At 34.4% G+C, this 14,798-nt stretch overlaps 3 protein-coding genes across 4 annotated transcripts; 1 reads left to right on the top strand and 2 right to left on the bottom strand.

Moving 5' to 3' along the window:
- Positions 1-209: 209 nt before the first annotated feature.
- Positions 210-3,508, bottom strand: LOC106309571 (ubiquitin-like modifier-activating enzyme 5). Of its 2 annotated transcripts, none has more exons than XM_013746626.1 (14): positions 3,321-3,508; positions 3,045-3,113; positions 2,859-2,972; positions 2,605-2,733; positions 2,443-2,511; positions 2,038-2,190; positions 1,767-1,803; positions 1,594-1,676; positions 1,365-1,439; positions 1,156-1,230; positions 965-1,051; positions 749-867; positions 616-668; positions 210-514 (listed from the first exon to the last, which is right to left on the bottom strand). In XM_013746626.1, the coding sequence occupies exons 1-14, from the start codon at positions 3,399-3,401 to the stop codon at positions 369-371; spliced, it is 1,290 nt and encodes a 429-aa protein (XP_013602080.1). In that variant the 5' UTR covers positions 3,402-3,508; the 3' UTR covers positions 210-368. The 2 variants fall into 2 exon arrangements, with proteins under 2 accessions (XP_013602080.1, XP_013602082.1); XM_013746628.1 differs by having other exon boundaries at positions 3,213-3,453.
- An 812-nt stretch (positions 3,509-4,320) lies between these two features.
- Positions 4,321-6,805, top strand: LOC106309550 (vacuole membrane protein KMS2). Its single transcript, XM_013746600.1, has 8 exons — positions 4,321-4,533; positions 4,835-5,046; positions 5,213-5,291; positions 5,368-5,655; positions 5,740-5,888; positions 5,980-6,096; positions 6,169-6,348; positions 6,427-6,805. Exons 1-8 carry the CDS (start codon positions 4,488-4,490, stop codon positions 6,607-6,609), a joined length of 1,254 nt encoding a protein of 417 aa, XP_013602054.1. The 5' UTR covers positions 4,321-4,487; the 3' UTR covers positions 6,610-6,805.
- Positions 6,806-8,614: 1,809 nt separating this feature from the next.
- On the bottom strand, positions 8,615-11,830 carry LOC106310140. Its single transcript, XM_013747347.1, has 7 exons — positions 11,569-11,830; positions 11,325-11,442; positions 10,709-10,797; positions 10,590-10,636; positions 10,399-10,487; positions 9,654-9,787; positions 8,615-9,456 (listed from the first exon to the last, which is right to left on the bottom strand). The coding sequence occupies exons 1-7, from the start codon at positions 11,671-11,673 to the stop codon at positions 8,788-8,790; spliced, it is 1,251 nt and encodes a 416-aa protein (XP_013602801.1). The 5' UTR covers positions 11,674-11,830; the 3' UTR covers positions 8,615-8,787.
- Positions 11,831-14,798: the final 2,968 nt, after the last annotated feature.

The following is a 14,798-nucleotide window of genomic DNA, read 5'->3' as shown; positions in this document are numbered from 1 at the left end:
TTTTTTACCATCCTTTTTATTAACCCTTTCATGTTTGCCAAGTAAGGCCACTTCTGACTACCCAAACACTACCCGAAATAACCGAACTCAAATTAAAAATATTTAAATCCAATAAAAATACTCAAACGGATTATGCAAAATATATGCAAAACCATGCAATATATATGCAAAATTGTATAACTTCAACTTTGGTAAGCCAATCATAAAAGGGTGAAATCATCATCCAAAAAAGTTTATAGTTTTGTATGCCTGTGAGATCCAATTTATCAAAATCCTTAACACTTTATTTTGCTTTTACACAATTGCATTTGTCATCTCTTTCAAGTAAAAACCGATAAACAACTATGTTATGTCTCCCATAAAGACCTTCAAGCAGCATTAAGAGCTTCGAGCTGTTTCTTCAGATCTTCAAGGTCGTCCTCTTCCTCCTCTGCCTCTCCAGACCCTATAGCTATTGTCTTCTCATACTCATCTGCGACTGGAAGCTCCCTAGTAAGCCCTTCTGGCAATGTATCTATACAACCACAAAATCAATTTCAAGAATTGTCAGATGAAGACATAAAGTTTTAATACACTTTCACATAAAAGGTACAGAGAGTCCCATGTTCAAAATACCTGAACTTGAGGAAGCTTTTGCGGTATCCTTCTCATTCTCATCGTCAACCACACTTATAAAAAGAAGACATGAGATACACATTAGATCTCTTGTTGCAAATATTGCTGTTAACTAATTTTACAGAGTTGTTACCTTATGTTCCACTCATTATCATCATGGAGTGGGCAATCATCAATAGCTGTTAACGCATCGGCTTCCATCTTAGCTTTGGCAGCAGCGTCCCTTGCTGGTTTTGCAAGCATGTATTCTTTCTACATTTTTGAGATTTCAATTTTTTTTAACCTTAGAACACGGAAACAGAGACTATAGCTGAGAGAGTTAAGTACGTTGATTTTTACTCAAAGTTACCTGCCGTTCCATACAAGCTGCGTTAGAGCATTGTGGATTTGGTCTCATTTGCATGGTTGGAAAAAAATCCTTCAGTGAATTGTAACCCTGGGGGCGTCAAGTAGCAGAGGCATCAAACGATTACACCTCAAATGATTAATTATGATAATGATTCTCTGTGTGAAGAGATGAAGAAAGCCAAGACTTTTTACCAAGTAGGGAGAAACTTCACCAAAGTTTAGTAAGAACTTGAGAGAGTTTTGAACCAAAAGCCCGGCAACAACTCCCTGAATTGGACAATCAAGCAAAGTCTTAAAAACATATACAGAGCTTAAAAAACAAAAGCATTAGCTGCTATATTACAACTAGTCAAGATATCAAAATTTTCTTCAGCCGCATTTGTAAGGTGGTTGAAAATTACCATAGTAGTAGGCAGAGATGCAGCACAGACCCCTTCTCTCTTAAGTGTCCGTTCATCAATTCCAGATGCCACGACCTACCACAGAAATAAATAAATTATTTAGAGGAGATGCAAGTGTAAGTTAACAAACACACTGAATCACAAAATCCTTAAATTTACTAATGTTCTACTTATAACATTCCTCAAGCATCTAGGCAGAGGAGTGATGTACGAAAGAAAAACAACATACCAGAGGAGGTGCACAAGCAAAGCAAGCAGTTTCTCCGGGTACCAGAAGCTGTATGTGACCTGAAACGGCATCTTCAGAAACACCTGCTCAAAATATATCGTATTATTTCTTAGCTCAAGTTCATAGATTGTTTCCAATGACGCATGCAATTATAAGCTTTTCATACTATTTACCTGACTCCATCCAAGTCTGACTTAACTCATTGCATGCCTATACATCAAAGGACAAACTCAATTATCAGAAGCTGATTTACAACATTTGTATATCTTCTCCAATCACAAGCATGATTAAATGTTGTAACTACATGAATCATGTGCAACATAAGATCAAAATGCTTGATGGATAAGTGAAACTATGTGGAAAATTTGTAACAAAAAGAAGGCACTTTCTCGAGAAAGTAAAAAAAAAAAAAAAAAAAAGACAGAACGAAAAAGAAAGAGGTACCTGGTTGACAGCCATCCTCGCTTCATAATTATCGACACAACTCAAAACAAGATCAACACCACTTCCCTCCTTGGTAGGACAAAATGACTTGTTCTTCAAGCTGGACGTGAAGGTTTCAAAGCCTTGCACTGTTGTTATGTTCATTGTGAAACTCTAGGAGAAAAATAAACATAGAAATCGAATCAAATAGAATTTTTGCAGATGTAAAACAAACTAATAATACTTAGTATCAAATAAAATAATCCAGAAAAAGCCATCAGAAACTATCATCATGCATAAAATATCTCCACTAATAAGTAATGACATGCAATAGAAAATCACCCATTTGGGCACAATCTATAGACCGTTTCTCTTCTCGACCACTAAAGTAGCACCAAAAGTGTTTAGATCAAGTAGAAAACCAACCTCAAGCACTACGTCAGGGTTAATTTCTACAAGGGTCTGGACAGCAGCATCAGTCTTTGTCATACCAACCTACAGTCACCATTACTCAGAGATCAGAATCACAGACAAGACTAACTGAATGAAAATAAAAGAGAGATTCCAAATAAATTGAAAAGTGAGAACCTGATCAGGTCGGAAAAAGAGACGGTTCATGTTGGCAAGTTCGACAGTGTCATAGTCATACAACAAAAGACGACCTGTACCACATCTGGTCAGCATTTCAGCAGCAACACTTCCAACACCACCAATGCCCTGTTAAGTAAAGTCTTTCAAACAACCATAGCTACATAGAAATTGTATTGCATAGAAATTGTATAGCTACCTATGAACAGAAAAAAAAACATGGAAAAAAAAGAGAGAGGAAGAGGGATACATACAACAATGGCAACTGAAAACTCTCTTATCCTCTCGTAGTTCTCCACAATACCCATCCTCTGTAGTGCCATAAGCCTACTGTAAGGATTACTATCTACCACTTCCGAACTCAATTCCTGCAATAGAGGATCCCCTTGACATTGATTACATAAATTAGAACAAAATTGTCAAATTATATAAACGCATACCTTCACTTTGGAACGCCGTTGTGGGTTACACTTAGACAGAGCCGCTAGATTCTCAACATGTGATCGCAGCTGCACAGCCGAAAATAATACTTTCATGTTAAAAAAAAAAAAGAAAGCTTTGACATAAACGATGAATGCAATTAGGAGAATCCAGAGGCAGATCAATACAATTATATCACTTGAACACCAAATGCATGTGAGAGCTCGTTTCTTTCGAATTAAAGACCGCAATTCCATAGTTTAATGAAACGAGATCCGAAGCAAAAGGACAAACACCTTGTGGATCGGAGCCGGATCGGAGAGAGATTTCTCGAGAACATCGAGATCGTCGAGCATTGCTTTGAATTCAACCTCCATGCCACCTCTCTTACAATGACACAAAGAGACCAGATTGCTGATTTGAGAAAACCAACTGAGAAACTCTGGAGCTATACAGACAAAGAGGTTTTAAAGACAGAACACGTTATCACTTTCGAGTATTTGTGATTTTCTTTCGTACGTCATACATATCTAATTTTTCGATTTACTTTGCTTCTGAAAAATACGGATATTCGGAAAAACGGATATCTAGAAAATAAATAGATATTTGCAGATATTTACAAATACTTACGGATATCTCATATATTTTGATTAATACAAATAATCTTAAAATTTTGATACAAATTTGTTTTGTAAAACATTTTTTTTGCATGATATATATGATAAAAATTAAAAGAAATAGTGAATCTACATATTTTGTAATTTTTTGAACTTACTTAACAATTATACTAACACAAAACTTAAGAAAAAAATTATAATTGTCATAAATGTATTCTTTTTTTTATGTAATACTTTTATATAAGTAATAATGTGAATAAACTTTATCAAATCATATGTTAAAATAATAATTATAAAATTTTATACTTTAAAAATTTTAAATATAATCAAGATATACATGTATTTATATATTGACGGATCGGATATCCGCTTTCCAAAATTTTAATATTTGTGATTTGCTTCGATTTTAACGGATATTGATTTTTAGTATTTGATTTGTTTCGAAAGTTTACGGATATCCGAAAATTTCGGATGGAATCGAATCAAATTTAATGGATACAGTTATTTTCGCTAAAGGAAAGAAGTGAAAACAAAGTGTTGACTTCAGAAAAAGTTGACAGAGAAAAGAGGTTCTAAAGTTGTAAATCCAATGGGCCCTAAACGAAGCCCATTATGTATTCCCATCGGCCCGTTAAATTATATTAAAATTTATAAAAACTAAACACGCCCAACATAACTGGAACCTGAGTTTTGGTCGCACACCGTAAACACAGGAGAGGAAGACGCAACTTTCACATCGAGATCGAGACATTGATTTCGATTCAATTCCACCAAGATACCCCAGTCTTCATCTCTTCATCAATCTTCGTAGAATCAGAGCCCAGTAGAACTCGACTAAATTGCAAGATGGGTTCTGGAAAACGTGCTTCTTCTGCAAATCCTGCAATCTCAGGTGCCCTTCTTCTTTGTTCTCCTTCCTAAAGTTTCAAACTTGCTACATTGATTCCGATTGTTATGATTAGACAGAGATCATTGATCCTTAGAGCTTGAGTGTTTGTCTAAACGATGTAGCAATTTTATTGACTAAAGTTTGAAACTTTTAGGTCCGATCGATATGATTCGTCGATGTTTGTGTGTGCGCGCGCACTCTTAGATGATTATACAAATTGATATGAATAGACAGAGAGAGATCCTTTGGTGTTTTTAATTGATTCATGAGTTTTGAGTGTTTGTTTTTTTTTTTTTTTGGGCAGGTTTGCGAGAAAAGCATCAACAGGATCTAGAGAAACTTACATTGACCTCGCAGCCTTTCAAGACCTTTAGATTATTTGTAGCTGCTGTTTTTCTCTATCTTAGAAGATCTGCCTCCTACCTCCTTGCAAACGGCGGCTTGTTTATGCTCTTTACTATCGTTTTTGCTGTAGTTTCAGCTCTGCTTGTGACCCTCGATGGCCCACACGTCAAGGTAAAATAGATTGAGACTCTTTCTGTCTGTGTATAGCTTTAGGCAAAGGGAGTGGTTATAAAACTCTGCTTGTGATCTTAGCTGTTAGCTCATTAGCTTCTTTATTTGAATTTACATTATTTAGATGAAACAAATGGTAATATCTATTTATTTTCTCCACGTGCAGCACCTTGAAGAACTCTCTGAGTACGTTAGATTTGGGCTATGGTGGATTTTCTTAGGTGTTGCATCCTCAATTGGTCTTGGTAAGACTATGTTTTAAACACCCTCAAGGCTGATATTGTTTTGATGAATACTAACAATACTTTTTGATGATTTCAGGATCTGGTTTGCATACGTTTGTTCTTTATTTGGGTCCCCACATTGCTTTGTTCACCATAAAAGCAATGACATGCGGTCGTGTTGATTTAAAGACTGCGATATACGACACAATCCAGCTGAAGAGAAGCCCTTCGTGGCTTGATAAACCTTGCAACGAGTTTGGCCCACCAGTTTTCTCTTCAGGAGTTCCGCTTAGCAGCATATTGCCTCAGATTCAGATAGAGGCCGTTCTTTGGGGTTTAGGAACAGCGTTGGGAGAGCTCCCTCCTTACTTTATCTCAAGGGCAGGTAAAAAACTCAAAACTTACTTGGATGTTTTGTTTATGAAAGATTCTTGATGTTGATTGGCTAGTACTCTTGGCTTCTTTGCAGCAAGTCTTTCCGGAGGAAAAATGGAAGAGCTGGAAACATGTGGTGGTGACGGTAGTGGATTCATTGGTAGACGATTAAATCATCTCAAAGGCTGGTTATTGTCACACTCACAATACCTCAACTTCTTCACTATTCTGGTTCTTGCTTCGGTATGTCTCTGATGCGCCTTCTGAACAATTCAGTGCTTCTTATGATTCCAGAAAATTTATGATTTTTGGTGCAATGTGCCTTACAACTCAGGTTCCTAACCCATTGTTCGACCTTGCTGGAATCATGTGTGGACAATTTGAGAAACCATTCTGGGAGTTTTTCCTTGCAACGTTGATTGGAAAGGCAATCATCAAAACGCATATACAGGTTTGTGAGCGTTTCCATAACACTTTCCTTACGTTCCTTTAGGATTGATCTCAAACTCTTGCGGTTTTGCAGACGGTCTTCATCATATGTGTATGTAATAATCAGCTTCTTGACTGGATAGAGAACGAGCTGATATATATATTAAGCTTTGTGCCTGGTTTTGCTACTGCGTTGCCTGCGCTCGCAGCCAAACTCCGCTTAATGAAGGAGAAGTACTTGGTTGCTTCACCTCCAGTAACTTCTGATATCAATGTAAGAGATTCTTGTTTCTCTTGAATAAGGCAAATAACGTTTGTTGCATTGTTAAATGATTGTTTTGTTGGTTCTCAGGTCAAGAAATGGGATCTTTCATTTGCATCGGTGTGGAATGGAGTCGTGTGGCTGATGCTTTTGAATTTCTTCGGCCAGATTGTGACTGCAACTGCGCAGAGATACCTCAAGAAGCAACAGGAAAGAGAATTAGATGCCTTGACCAAGAAGAAGTCGTCGCCAGTCTCAAAGAAATCTAAATAGTCCATAAGGCTTTTGATCATTTCTAACTTTTTTTTTTCTTCCATAGAAACTATATAAGCTTGTGCTGCTTTTCATCTGAGAACCAAAAAAAAAATAGAAAATGTGTCCTGAGAAGAAAACATAGAAGAGAAAAATTGGGAGTTTAAAGAAAGCACTAACTTTGGTTTGTTTCATGATGGTTTCACATTTTTAATCATTAGTTTCCACAAAGATAACATATTGCGATTATTTCAACTATTTTTTTTATCAAAAGTTTCGGTTAGTGTGGAATATAAATTAATATTGTGATTATTTCAACTATTTTTTTTATCAAGAATTTCGGTTACTGTGGAATATAAATTAATCTTGTTCATAGTCTCTTCAGTTTAAGATATATTTTGTTGTTCAGAAATAAATTGATCAACTAAAAAAACTCCAAGATTAAAATGCATATATGTTAAATCAAGAAGAAACTTAGGGGTTGGTTAAAGTCGCCATATGATGCTCCCAATATTACTTGGATTTCAAGTTTCTAGTTAATTCCGGATAAGGAGTATTAATTCTCACTTTTTTTTATCGCAGACAAAGTTACTGAAAAACTAACATTTAACTAATGGTATTAACACAAAACTAACAAAATTAATGAGTTTGTCTGCAAGCTAAATCGATTTACTTCAAAGATATAAGTTTCGTTTAAAAGAAGAAATCAATTTTAGGAAATTACTACATAAAGTAACAAACGAAAGGGACAAATGAGAACTCATTACTGCAGAAATCGACAAAGAATAAAAGTCGAGAAGAGTAACAAAAAGAAACTGTTCATCTGTCTTTAGATTATTTTCCCCATGCGAAGAAGACACACATATCAACAGTTAAGCTAAAAGAAAATGACCCCGAAAATTATGCAAGTAAGGCCATTTTAATATAACTTTATGAAAAATAAGTATACTTGGATAAAAATACATATGCATAATTCCAAAAAGAAAATGCTTAACCCAGGTTACGTCATATCGCTTCACAAATGTGATTTTCAATAAACCTTGATGCAATGAAGACAATTGCTCCAAGACATAATACGCATTTCTCTATGATGATATAAAAGTATCTTAATAGTATAATTTTGCTTACAATAGTACACTTAATATTATAATGCAACACCATGCAAATAGACACAACCACTACAAAACAGAAGAAAGTCCACCTTGACCTTTTCAATCAAACTATAACAGTATACACTTACTCAGTTTACACATATTCCTAACAAAAGATTGAAACTAGTTGAATAAAGTAATGTCAAACCCATAACCTCTATGCCTTATTTACATATCTGAATCCTTTTGCGATAAATTTGAAATTGTTTTGACAAATAAACAGAGTTATATGCTAGGGTTGAGTTTATATATGTAGCTCAAAGCTTTTTACGACGTCCTCCTCCATTGGGACTAATTCTGAATAAATAACTAAGTAGGTTTGACAAAGAAACAAAGTAAAAAATTCTAAGGGTTATGTGTATACATATTTCAATTAAAGTGCATATACGTAGCTCAAAGCTTTCTCATACAAGGTTTGTGAATGAATTTAAGAACATCAAATGTCTCTTTATTTGTCTTTTAGCTAAAATAAACGAAAAAACTTTAACTGCTTACACTTTCTTTTCAGTTTTTTACTACTATAAGATTATTTGTCAACGGTTTGCTTTTTATTTATTTTATGATTAGTAAATAATGGGGTCACATGTAGGTACTTGTATGAATAAAGAAACAACGGCAACATCGCATTTTCTCATTTGAATTTCCCCAAAAGAGCCATTCTCCGTCACGACCACGTTGTCTTTTCTTCAAAACGAAGACTTTTTTGCATGCTTATCCCGAAATGTGGCCATAGTAATTATTAACTATAATCATGTATCAAAAAAAGCTAAAGTATTAAAATTCAAATCATAAACTTATACAACGCATTGAAAGTTCAAAAATGTTTGGAACAATTTAGATAGTTGAAGAACTCAAACCAATAGAAAAAAGGTTGCTGAATAAATAAACAATTGATCAAAATTATTAGAAATACATCTTGACGAACTAAACATACATATGATAGAAACAAACAATAATGGATAACTCTTATAATAAAATGGCCACAAAATGGTAACAAAAGTTATATACTATACTACGTACTTCTTTAACTGGTTGATAGCTTCATGAGTTAGAACCTTTGAGATAAAGACACGTGGCGGCGTCTGATCTGGCTAGAAACAATAGAGACAAGACCACCGAGTGGGGGCCGCATCTTTGACCTATAAGTCATTTCATCGTACGGTCTACGATAGAACTTGAGGAAAGGAACGAACGTATCCCGCGGCTTCTCACTTTTACTAACATGCGACTCTCGCCGGAAAAACACCGCCGGAGACTGGAAGAAAGACGGACGAGGTATTCGCGGGTCACGGAGGGTTCCGATAGAGTGACGGTCGCTAGTCCTAGCTGGCATCGGCGTGGAAGCGAAAAAGCTTCTCCTTGGTCCATCGATGGGCTCGCGCCTAGCCGCGGGTGACGCGAAGGAGAAAGAACGCGCGTTTAGCGGTGATATGTACGCGCTCGTGTGTCCGAGTTTGGACGAGGAAGACGTGTCGGTGAGAGTGAGGCACCACGGTTTGACCGTGTCGAGGCCGTCGCGGGACACGGTGAAGGCGAACCTAGAGGATGCGGAGGAGCTAATCTTGTCCGTTGGTTTTGTTGGTGACTTGTCGAAACGGAGGGAGGAGACTCGTGATGGGTATGATGAAGAGAAGTCGTCGTAGTCATACGAGTCTTGGAAGTCTAACATCGATACAATCGTCGTGGTCGGTGACAGATCCATGAATGCACGAACGCCCTACACGTGAACGTAGAGGATCAGTTTCACTGACTTCAACTTAAAAGTCTTGATGTTACGTACTTACGTTACTTTAGATAGGTGAACTAACACTTTGACTTATACTATATTCAAATTTTCAAAAATGCGGTCACGTTAGATGTACATCTAAGTTTACTATTCGTATATGATAGTAATGCAATTGTCAAATTAACTACCTTCCAGAGGTAGGAGAAAAGAGAGGGAGGGTCGATGACGAATGTTTTGAAAAGTCGACAAGGATAATACTCTGCAACTATTCTGAGTGTAGTCACAAGTATGTTCATAAAGGCTGATGCTGATTTGAAGAAACCTGCAATTTCAAAAATGTTAGAAAAAATATTAGCTAACCATTCACAATCAACGAGTGTATAGAATGAATTATACCTTTGTTACAAAGACTGAAAAAAATATGAACGCAAGTATAGAAAGTTTGTTTGTTCAATATTTGATAATCTTGAATAAAAAAACTAATGAATAAAAATGGAAGGTGTACCGTAGGAGTTACATAGGATCAGAAGAGGAACATTTAATGAAAAGCTGAACAGTACTATCAGTGTTTGAGAAGTACTGCAACTACCGTAGAAGCTTGACATAAGCTAATGCCAATACTACCCTCAATAATTTGAGACTATGATTCGTGTGACCGAGACTAAACAGGGATACTACGGATAATTCAGATCGTACTTTCCTGCCGGAGTTCCGACATGTTCCGGTCCCCAAATTTTACCAAGCTTCTTTTGGTTAAAAATAGACATTTGTGTTTCATATTCACTCACCGTGACAATATTACCATTGAGGATAAAAGACAAAACCAAAATAGTTACTTAAACTTTTTTGAAAATTTTCACTTTTTCTCCTTTATTTAGAAACATTGTTTTCCTAAATAGATTTTCTACAGCAAAAGATAGATATCGAACTTACTAGCATCGAAAAGGATGACAAATTCTTCGACGTTCCTGGACATGGTTGAGATTGCCACCTCCAATGTAAAGACCACCAAGCGAATCAACCTATTTAAAAAAATAAAAATAAACCAATACAGATTAATTTTGAGAATTTCTTTTATTTGATATTTGATGTTTTAATTTGTATATATGGTGATTTATGCTTACTGTTTCTGCGTATGTAACTTCTGATAATCTTGTTTAATGCGGAAAACCTAAGAGAAAACAAGTATTAATTTAGGTTTTTGGGGATAAATGATAAACAAAGGTGAGAAACATTAAGTTACCAAAACGGGTCTACACTCGTCGTCAAGACCGGCGACATAGGCAAGACCTTCAGCTAGCTCCGCCGTGAACTCGTCGGCGATCAAGCTCTCTGGAGCATGTTAATATATTTATGATAAATTTCAAAAGAAAAAAAGGTAAACCAGAATCTTGAAAATTAAACAGAAGAGGTTAAAATAAGTGGGTGTCATAATGAGTGGATATTCACTTTAACGCTCGATGTTCAACATGGGACACATCAAACCCCGAGAAAAAGCAACGAAACGTCTGTTCTAATCACACAAAAGAAATACAAATATCAAAACTATAGCCACTAACAAATCTATCACCTATCTATACACTACAACACCATGCTAACTTTAAGCTTTATGTTTTTATCCTCACTTTTGATTGTTTTTAAAAATTGACCGTTTATTTAAATAAAGCTTTGGACCTCTGAAAATGTAACGTACGCGTGTTAGTACACGAATAAATAAATATACATGTATTTATGTATATTAACATACACGTAGAAGAACATCATATACTGATAAAGGCTGCAAATATACGTGCATACACTATATGAATAATGTTTTTTGAAAGGATATATGAATAAGTTAAGAGAGAGAGAAAATATACCGATGCCAAGAGAAGATCTCCATGAAAGGCAAGATCTTAACTGTTTAGCTGCTCTCTTCACATTGTCTCCTTTTGTTCTCAAGAATCTACTGACACAAGCTCTGTTACAGAACTTCTCCTGCAATAATATTACCCCGACAATAACAAAAATCAATAGAGTACCAAAAAATAATCAATATATAAAAAATAAACTAGTAGCTAAATTAACCAAAAGACTAGTGGGCTAATGAATTAGCAAACAAACCTGTTTGAGAGTGAGAGGAGAATGTTTACGAAGGAGATGAAGAACAGCTTCAACTTTGTCGTCGCTCTCTACTGTTGAATGATCCTTCTGCTCTTTCTTCCCCATTTTCTTGAGATACCAACTCAAAGATATCTTCTTCCTTCTTCTTTATTTGTGAAAGAGATCGATAAAATAGCCCGTTGAAACAACTATACCAAGCTTGTTCTTCAAGCTAGAGAGAGAGAGAGTGTGTGTGTGGGAGAAAGAGATTTTGAAAAATGGAAGTGATAGAATGGTGTGAGAGAAAAAGAGATTCCCTTGTTGTATATATTTTGGTGATTGAGGTTAACGGCAGCTGACGCCGTTAAGACTACTCTAGCACCATGTCATGGACTCATGCTCATGTCTTGAATATTTTATTGATATATTAATTTAATAAGCAAAGAAATAATTTTCATCAAAATTTTGTTTTGTTAACAAGCAGAAAGAAAAGTGGATATACTTAACATAATATTACTGAGAGCCTAATCAAATGATTTTTTTTTTTTTGAAAACATAGAATCAAATAAAAGTTACATGATAGGAAGGGAGTAATTAAGAACATTTTTTTTTCAAAAATAGAAGGTCAAAAAGAGGTCAAACGGCGTGAAGAGTTTATAACAGCTGCTTGCCCGTTGGAACAGACAATTTTACAAGGATTCGACTTTTACTTAAAAACTCGTTGAACTTTCAATAGTAGTTTCTAAAAGCGCAATAATATTTGATCACATCAATCTCTCTTTTTCGCTTTGAAATGGATGAATCTTGTTGTTAGCGCAACAAACATATTCTTCTTTTTGTTGACGTCTACTACGACAAACATATTCTTCTTTTCCACGTATATGCTATAGTATACTACAAGTCTAGAACTAACGTATTATTATTGAGGTTTCAAACAATATATATTTATATCAAATTAAACTAGTCCAACTTGTTTCGCATGAACATATAAACAAAACATGACAATTGTTTACTTCGATGGGTGTGAAATGATAACATCGTATCTTAAAATCAACATGTTATTTTGCTTCAGACACAAGCTATTTCTTATTAAGAGTATCGTTTTACATCGAAATAACATTGTATGAACGGAGATGGTAAAAGCTAAAGAACGGGAAGAAATTTACAAATATTATTCACATTGTCTTGATAAATACACGGATGATATACGTAAAACATGTTAAGATACATATATGACATACTTTAAAAGAGGAAACAAGAAAGGGTCAATAGATAGGTTGACTGGGCAGGTGTCTCTCGTGCTATGAATCGGATTTAATTCACAGCACTTTTGTCCCCGGCGTAGTAACTACGCATAATTTTAGTTTATTAAGTAGTCTTCAAAGAAATTAAATGCCAAAAAATGTAGTCTTCAAAGAAATTAAATGCCATCACTTTGTCACTCCTACAGAAACAACAAACAACGACAAAAAAACAAACAAAGAAAGCAAACATCGGACCCATTAAAGTTAATTAATAACCGGTTGTAAATTTTAAACGTATTAATAAAATTAGTAAAATATTAATCTGTTTATTTTTTAGTCTGAAATTAATTAATGAGATACAATTCTCTATTGTTTTTTATCAAGCGAATCTAAAAATTCTACTTTCACTCTATAATTGACAAAGTATCATAACATGTTTTTGTAAATTCTGTTTTAATATATTTTCCAACTTGTACAGCTATAATAAAACGTTCGAGTTTATCTGATCTCGTTATAATAAAACGTTCGAGTTTTTTTGGTTTTTTTCGGAACTTGACAATGTGTAGATTATAATTTGATTTTATCGATCTATTGTTTTCTCTACCAAATATAGTTTGGAGTCTGTAGTTTTCTTATGCAATTTGAATAATTAAGAGACTCTTGTAAAATGAGAATAAGAGAGATCATTGAACATTGAGACCAATGAACTATCTTGTGAAATTGTGATAGCACGGCATGGACAATCTGTACACGTAGTTAATAATTAAAATATCGTACAACTCACAACGGTCCAAGTTATAAAATTAAAGTTTGATATTTGATAAGAATACAAAGGTTCATCAGTAGGAAGTGGAAACGACAGTTTAAAAGTCTATGTCTTTGACAGCCAACAGCACAAAATCAAATATTCGTATCAGAAAAGGTGTACCTTCAAGTAGAATATAGTGACCTTGTGTTTTTCTTTTGTATTATTTTTCATATTGGCCATAAAATTTCATATGCATAATCTTTGGTTCATTTAATTGTTCTTATCCATACCATTTCAAACTTCTTTGACCAAATATGAAAGAATTAACCAAAATAGAGATAGCTAATGGTAAGTACTAACTTGGAGCATCGGGTAAACCTATCTGTTTTGGGTTTGATTTTTGTTGGTAATAATTTTTTTACTACTTAGCGGAATTTGGGCCCAAACAGTTTACATATTAATCTAATAATAGATGATTTAATTGTTTCTAATATTAGTCAAAAGTCTTTTTAAACCCGGATTATTTAGTATGATACTCAATCCACTATGTAGCGACCGAATCTGATAAGAAATATATCTTTTTTAAAAAGAATTATGATATAAATGATGTAAAACTATAAAATAAGTATAAAAGATTATCATAATGATAGAGATCATTCAATTCAACAAAATAATGTCACACCCGAAGAGAAAAATGCCAAATTGTTCACATCCGCAACGTTTATCAAAAACGTGTTTTTTTTTTCTCTTCTAGACAATAGGTAAATCTTTGTTTTTATGAACTAAATATTTTCTTAATCAAATATTATTCTTTTAAAAACAGATGTCCCATTTTTTCTTAACAGAAAATAAGATAAATAGAAGTCTTACTTTTGATCAAAACTAATAACTTCATCCTGGAAATTAATAAGAAAACAGAGGCATGAACATAGATGAAAAGCTGGAGGAAAAGAGGAGGAAGCCCGTGAACAAATAATTGAATGTGATATCAAAATGTATCTTTGATGAAAATAAATTAAAGCATACTTACTTAAATAAAATAAAGTACATATTTAACTATATCATGACTCATGAGTGATCCTTTTACTTTTATGTCTCTTCTGTTTGTATTTACCCATATTTTGGAAGAGATGATTATAAAATATAATCTGCATGGAAGGAGGAAGTATTTATTAGTAATATACAATGCGACGACTTCGAGTTAATTTCAAACTTTTCATTATTAATCGCATGAAAAGTCACATGATTATGTTTGTTTG

The sequence above is a fragment of the Brassica oleracea genome, chromosome C8, assembly GCF_000695525.1.
Source record: "Brassica oleracea var. oleracea cultivar TO1000 chromosome C8, BOL, whole genome shotgun sequence".
Taxonomy (NCBI): Eukaryota; Viridiplantae; Streptophyta; class Magnoliopsida; order Brassicales; family Brassicaceae; genus Brassica; species Brassica oleracea.
The sequence above is the reverse complement of the archived record's forward strand: the minus strand, read 5'-3'. Positions and strand labels throughout refer to the sequence as shown.